We start from the raw sequence: 6,982 nt of genomic DNA, 5'->3' as shown, positions 1-6,982 counted from the left end.
ACATTAAACGGGTGAGGAGGAGCATGGATATAAGCCTACTTACAGGACTGCTTAAGTTCAAAAGACATAAACATCTGCCAGTGTGCAGGAATCTGTTAGAAACTCAACATACGTTAGCTCTCTTGGATGAAAACCCTAGGGGAAAAAAAATCTCTTTTTCTAGCAGAGAACTTCACAACTCAGGCTGTATATTAAATTCACATGAGCAATTTTAAAGAATGCTGATGTCCAGTTCCAATATAATCGGTCTGGGATGAGGCCTGGATTTAGGTTTTTCTTTGTTTTTTTTTTTTTTTTAAGTACTGTCCAAGCAATTCTAACATGAAAGGTTGATAGCCACTGATTTGGGCAGGCAAGCCTAACCTCATCTTTCTGAAATCAAGGTAGGAGTGTGTGAAAGTCTATCTAGCACACACAGCAAAACTGGAGATTGAGAGAAAAACAACTGCAGGCCGTGACAGACACTGACGAGAGCTGGCAATATACTTGGCTGACTTCTTAGATTCTATTTTTAATGGTAAATCCACACTAGTTATGTAACATTAGGGCAAAAGGCTTCATATAACAAATCCTTCCAAATTCATAAAACCCAGAGTATAGATCTTATAAAAATCTTCATTTTTAATTCTTGGGGAAAAAAATCTTTAGAAATTTCATATGGAAAGCAGGTTTTCTTTTTTTAAAAAAACACATTCATTTTATTTTTTCCATTGAAGTACTGTCTAGCTTGAGTCTTACAAACAAAACAAAAAACAAAACACAAAAAAATCTCTCCTTCAACTGAATTAGATTCATATACAAAAAATAACTCAATGAAAAATGGCTAGTAAAACAAATTAAGAATATGAAGATACTTGCCAGTTTGACGAACACTTAAGAATATAATACACGCAGGTTCAGCTCAGTAGCCAGGTGGCTAAAGTCCTTGCCTTGCACACACTGGGATCCTATATGGACGTCAGTTCACATCCCTGCGGCCCCACTTTCCATTCAGTTCCCTGCTTGTGGCTTGAGAAAGCTGTCGAGGATAGCCTAAAGCCTTGGGATCCTGCAACCATGCGGGAGACCTGGAAGAGGCTCCCGCTTGTGATAGGCTCAGATTCAGTTGTTGTGGCCACTTGGGGAATGAATCAGTGGGTGGATGATCTTCCTCTCTGTCTCTCTTCCTCTCTGTGTATCTGACTTTCCAATAAAAACAAGCCAATTACAAATGGGTGTTCAGTGTAGCCGTTAAGACATTGTCTTACATAGTGGAGTACCTGGAATTGATTCTTGGCTCTGGCTCCTGACTCCTGGATCCTGTAAAAACAGATGCTAATTGGCAACAGTGATAGCTCAAGTAATGAGTTCCGGCCATGTATGTAAGAAACTTGCATTATTCCTGGCTCGTGGTTTCAGCCCTGACCCATTTTCTCATTGTAGGCCTTTGGGAGTGAACCACCAGATGGGAGCTCTGCCCATTTTTCAAATACATAAAATAAAACAAAACTTAAAAGTTAACATGTCCTAAAGTTTTTTGTTGTTGTTGTTGTTTTTGTAAAATATGAGCTAACTTACTCCTTTCTACTTTACTAGTTAATTTTAGAAATCTCAACTCATTAAAAAAACATAGCTGGTGAAAGTATATATAAATCATAGTATTTTATAAATAAAGTATTATATAAAACCTATAGGAATTATAGTATGTGAAGTACTTAACTCAAAAGCATTGTGTTTAGTATGTTACATAAACTAATCAGTAATACAAAGTGATATGAGAATTAAGATCTGAAGCAAAGTACATAACATCAAAATGGTGATTTTCAATAATTACTGTATGCCAATTTTGTTTTCTTAAACTAAGCTGGGCACACAATAAGCTGCCAATCTTGTCTTATCAGAAGATAGCTTAAAAGAGATGGTATATCAAAATAAACCAAAGGAGCAAAGAACATTAGAAAGTTGAACTTTACAGAGATAGTTTTGAAATATTTTTGTTCTCTGAATTGTAAATTAATATTATTGGCTCTTTACATCTTCCACAAGAATTCCCAATACCTCTATGCTTCATTAGGGATCTTTATAGCCAAAGTTCTGATATTTGAAAATATGGAGTCCGGAGTCAGGAATCCCTCTTTCTACACTACCTGCCTCTCTGATTACTGAGCTAGAAAGGCAGTGAATAATTCTTCCCATTTGCTGAGCTATGTAAATATCATGAACCAAAGCTGAAGGGCCACCTGTTACCAGACACTTTGCCCAGGTTTACATGACCACACAACATACATTTCCTTCTTCACATTTCTCTGGAAAAAAATTCTACTTTTCTCATTGTGTCAACAAGTATTTTTGAAAGGAAAATACTCAAATATCCATTTACTCATTTCTGTTAGTAGTGGAACCTAATGCACTGCTTTCAGCAGCAACACACTACTTCATTTAAACTGATAATCTTGGATGGAGCTAGAGAGGAATGGCAGCAATGTACTAGTTAGCCCTCACAGATTTCATAAAAACATTTGTCAGAGGTAAACAGTAGAGTTAGAAATACAGGAGAAATAAAAGGCCTAACAAACAGAGTTGAAATTAAGTCACAGGACTGTTAGCATTAGAGCAAAAGAGTTATTCAAAAATTCAGTTGGATGGGGTTTTGAATGAAGCTTATTATTTTGGTTGTAATTTTTTTTCAAATCTGGTAAATGAGGTACTGAAGTTTAATTATCAGAAATATGCCTGATAGACCAATATGATAACTTAGTATATAAAATTCTTCTCATTTTTAAATTTTATAAGGAACATCAAGGTTTTTAAATATAGGTATCACATTATAATTTGAATAGCATCAGAATTTCATATTTCATTGTCATTCTGAAAATTTAACATACAATATGACACACACAAACTATGAAAAACATTTATATATAAGACTGTGTAAATCAAACTGTCTTTATGAAGGTTCCTAAAAGTATCTTGGCCCAATATCTACCAAGCATGAAATGAGAGCACCAATTTTAATACATGCTAGGATGGATATAACCTGATAAATCACTATTTGATCCATGGATAACTAATTATAAAGCATATCTTATACTGCTAGGACAAGAGAAAGCTCATAGGAACAAATGATAAAAGTTCTTCTGCTTCATTCATTTATAGGGAAGAGGATTCTTAGTTAATTTTGAAAGGAATTTTCAGTTTTCAATTCAATTCACTTTCTAATCTTCCTGGTGACTGAACATAGGTTACAAGTAGCAGGCAGTGGAATGAAGGTGGGAGTTCTGTTTTTAACCACTGCCATAAAAGCTTGGGAAAAAAATAAATTCCAAATCACCAAAGAACATTCTTTCCTTAAAATGTTTTCAAAATAAATGAGACCACTCTTCCGAACAATGAACATCCATGGATAAGTTGAAATCTTTAGGAAAGTGGGCAGTTGGGATAACTCTTGTGCTACATAATCAAGACCCATGTGAACTGAACTGATGTGTTCCCAGTTTCCTGGTAAAAGAAAACTCTAGCATTTTAACACTTTATCTAAATCTAGGAAAGAGAAACAATTATGTAAAATACACGACTCAGAGAAACAAAACCCCCAAATATGGAACTCTGAACATATTCACTCAATGCTTAATATTCTGAGCATTAAGTAATAAAATCAAAAATGATTTTTTACTTAACTAGGTTCATTTCCTCTGAATTTGTTCTAAGAGTTAAAAACAAACTATCACACTTATTGATTTAGAACCATCATATTTTACTTTTGGAAAATCTAATACCTTTCAAAAGTTATAATTTTAATGTTAGCACAAAATTTTACTTCCTAACATTTCATAAAAAAAAAGTTTCTGCAGCCAAATATTTCTATTTTTAAATTACAGTACTACAAGGCACATACAGAACTCACCTCCTTCAAAACACACACAAGATATACTCCCTGAAATAGAATTTTAAAATCTTTGAACAATTAGAAATACTACAGTTAGCAATTTTTACGTAAAAACATTGCTCCTACAGAATCATGCACCTTTCTTAAAATCAATTCATTCAACATATTTGTATAAATAATCCTTTTTAGCATTTGTACTTGTAATGTAGATACAGTGATGCTTAAGATAGTACTAAACAAAAACCTGAAAGTATTACTGCTTGATAAATTTTATGTTAAAATTATTGCCTTCATTAGAGAATGTGTCATCTCCAGTATTTTCAAAAATTTGAATATGGGATAACTACACTGGAAATAAATTTCTTTTAGAAAATTTTTCCTTACCTCTACTATCAATTTTTTTTAATAAAGAATGCTAGATCAATTACATATTTTGTTCAGTAAAACTGAGAGTAGACCATTTAAAATGCTTCTACCAGATTTAATGCAGCTTAATTAGACTAGGTACATATTTTACTCCAAACAATTTTTGGTCAAGCATATCTAACCATAGAAGCAAGTGGAATTTTAAGAGGTAGATTTTTTTCCCCATGATGCACTTTGTTGATAAATGTATTAGAAAATAAAAACAAGCACTGAGTGTGTTTTCTTAAATTATAAGGGTCTAATGAAAAGAAAAAATAAAGATATGATATTTGTTACAGTATGACATTTTAACAGTCATAGTATTGGATATTTTGTGATCAATGCATTTTGGACTCTCTTAGCATCAAAATACGAGTCGGCCCACTGTATTAAATCCTCCTCCTCCCCCTCCACCAGTGGGTCCACAGCTTCCTGGGGGGTCATTGTCATCAAATCCATTGGGCCGAAAAGAACAGGAGGCAGATGCAGCTTGTAGGGCCCGTGCTCGAGCATTCAACTCTTGTTCCTAAAATGAAAAACAATTTTATGAAATTAAAATATAAATATAGAGGATGGGTATATTACCCATACACCACTTAAATCTGACGTAATCCTTAATAAGCATGATTCAAATTTCAGTACCATTAAAAATACTGACACTAAACCTTACCAAATTCTAGTGAAGCGCATGAGTACCTTAAGAGCAAGCAAGAGAAAGAAATCCTGGCATAAACTCTTTGTAATGACAGATTCTAAGTTACTTTGTTTTACTATCTCATGTCTCAAGAGGTCCAGGACCCTGAAGACCCTAAATTACAAAATTTCTCAGAAAAATATAACAGCTACAGTAACATTCATACGTATATTTTATAATATATATGTACATACATATATGAATATACAAAAATACAAATATGTACATTAATAGATTTCACTTCCACTACACAGATTGCTGAATTTAAACATTAGCAAAATGGACTATCAACTCTTTATTCACTGAACCTACTTTGAAAGTGATTACATCAAAGGTTTAAAGGGAAGAAGTCTGACTTCTTTCTACCCCTTTCTTGTTTTTATTTCTCAACAAATAATAAGTATAAAGAAAAAACATTGAGAAGTAAAGCCTACTGCTTTATAGTAGCACTTAAATTTCCCTTACAAGCTTTATTATTCTGGTGTATTCATCAATATGGCAAGCAAATATTAGGTATTCAACATTAATAATCACAGGTTAGAATACTATTAGGTATTCAGCTTCAACCAGAACAATAAATAATGGCATATTCATCTAGCAAGGTGTTAAACTGGATATAAAAATTCCTTGAAACTCCTGAAAGAATACACAGAACATTCCGTTCCCATTTTTCAGACATATGTGATTGCTGATAATAAAGTCTAAAAGACACTGCTAACTGAATAGTCCTTGTTAGCGTAATCATCCAGAGGAATTTTCAACATACAATAAGCCTTAGTAACAAAACTTGGGGAGCCAGGATGTAGTTCAGTGGTTAAGATGCCTACATACCACACTGGAGTAGATGGGTTTGATTCCTGGCTCCAACTCCTAACTCCAGCTTCCTGCCAGTGCAGAGCTTCAGTGATGATTCAAGTAACTGGGCTCCTACCACCCATGTGGGAGACCTGGGTTGTGCTCCTGGCTACTCGTTTTGGTACTGGCCCAGCCTCAGACACTGCAGGCATTTGGGGAGCTGGAAGCTCTGTCTCCGTTTTTGCCTCCCAAAAAATAAATAAAAAACTTTATTTGCAATTTTCCAATTCAGTCGCGTAACTTTGCTACATTTCATAAGGTAATACTCTTAAATTTTCTAGCTAAATGTTTAAAGTAACTATTCTTCCCCCTTAAATGAGGCTCAGTTTTTCAGTATACAGGAAAACAAACCAGGTTGGTATTTATTCCTCATATTACAGACAACTTATTTCACAGTAGTGTATCCAGCCAGTACTGTGTAACTCTCAAAACTCAGAATGATAAATATCTGTTTTGTGGTTTAAAGAAAATTTCGATAAGAATTTCTGGTAACAGCATGGCCTATTTAACCAGTCCCTGGTTTAAAAGTCCCTAACTGATAGGGACTTTTAAAATCTATTTTGTGAAATACTTATTAAAAATGTTTTTCTTCTACTATGTCATTTACAGCATTTATAATTTTTGTCTCTGCTATGTAATGTCTACCCCACAAAATGTTTCAGTTGACAAACATACTCCAGTGCCAAATATTGACTCCTTTGTGTCATATAAAGTACTGATGTATTCCTTTAAAAATCTATCATGTGGTGCTAGAGCTGTGGTGTAGCAATGTTAAGCTGCTGGCAGATATGCAGACATTCCATACATGCACCAGTTGGAGTTCTAGGTGAGTCACTTCTGGCCCTATGTTTGCCCTTGCACCCATGTGGAGTTTCTGTTGAAGGTTAGGTTGTTGTGGTCATTTTAGAGCGAACCATCAGATGGACGTTCTGTCTCTCTCTCTTTTCCTCTTTCTGTAACTCTGCCTTTCAAATTAAAAATCTTAAAACCTATCATATATTCTAATTTGGGTACTGATAACAGCAAATCTGAACAATTCTGCAAAATTTTCCATCAAAAAATCAGGACTACATTGGTCCACTGAATGTTTTTTATTGGATTTTGTTTCAAAGATGTATTGATTTCAAAGTCAGAGTTAGAGAGAGAGAGAGAAAGAGAAAAAG

The 6,982-nt window shown here is 34.2% G+C and overlaps 1 protein-coding gene across 1 annotated transcript in view; it reads right to left on the bottom strand.

Annotated features, from left to right (window-relative positions):
* Positions 1-1,531: 1,531 nt before the first annotated feature.
* USP38 (ubiquitin specific peptidase 38) overlaps positions 1,532-6,982 on the bottom strand; it is a 32,564-nt gene continuing 27,113 nt past the window's right edge. The window contains exon 10 of the mRNA XM_040966576.1: positions 1,532-4,796. Coding sequence (XP_040822510.1) covers positions 4,635-4,796 — 162 coding nt within the window. The 3' untranslated portion in view covers positions 1,532-4,634. The remainder of the gene's footprint in view (positions 4,797-6,982) is intronic.

Source organism: Ochotona curzoniae, unplaced genomic scaffold, assembly GCF_017591425.1.
Source record: "Ochotona curzoniae isolate NIBS_2020 unplaced genomic scaffold, NIBS_Ocur_1.0 scaffold_4506, whole genome shotgun sequence".
Taxonomy (NCBI): Eukaryota; Metazoa; Chordata; class Mammalia; order Lagomorpha; family Ochotonidae; genus Ochotona; species Ochotona curzoniae.
This window is presented reverse-complemented; position numbering and strand designations above follow the sequence as displayed.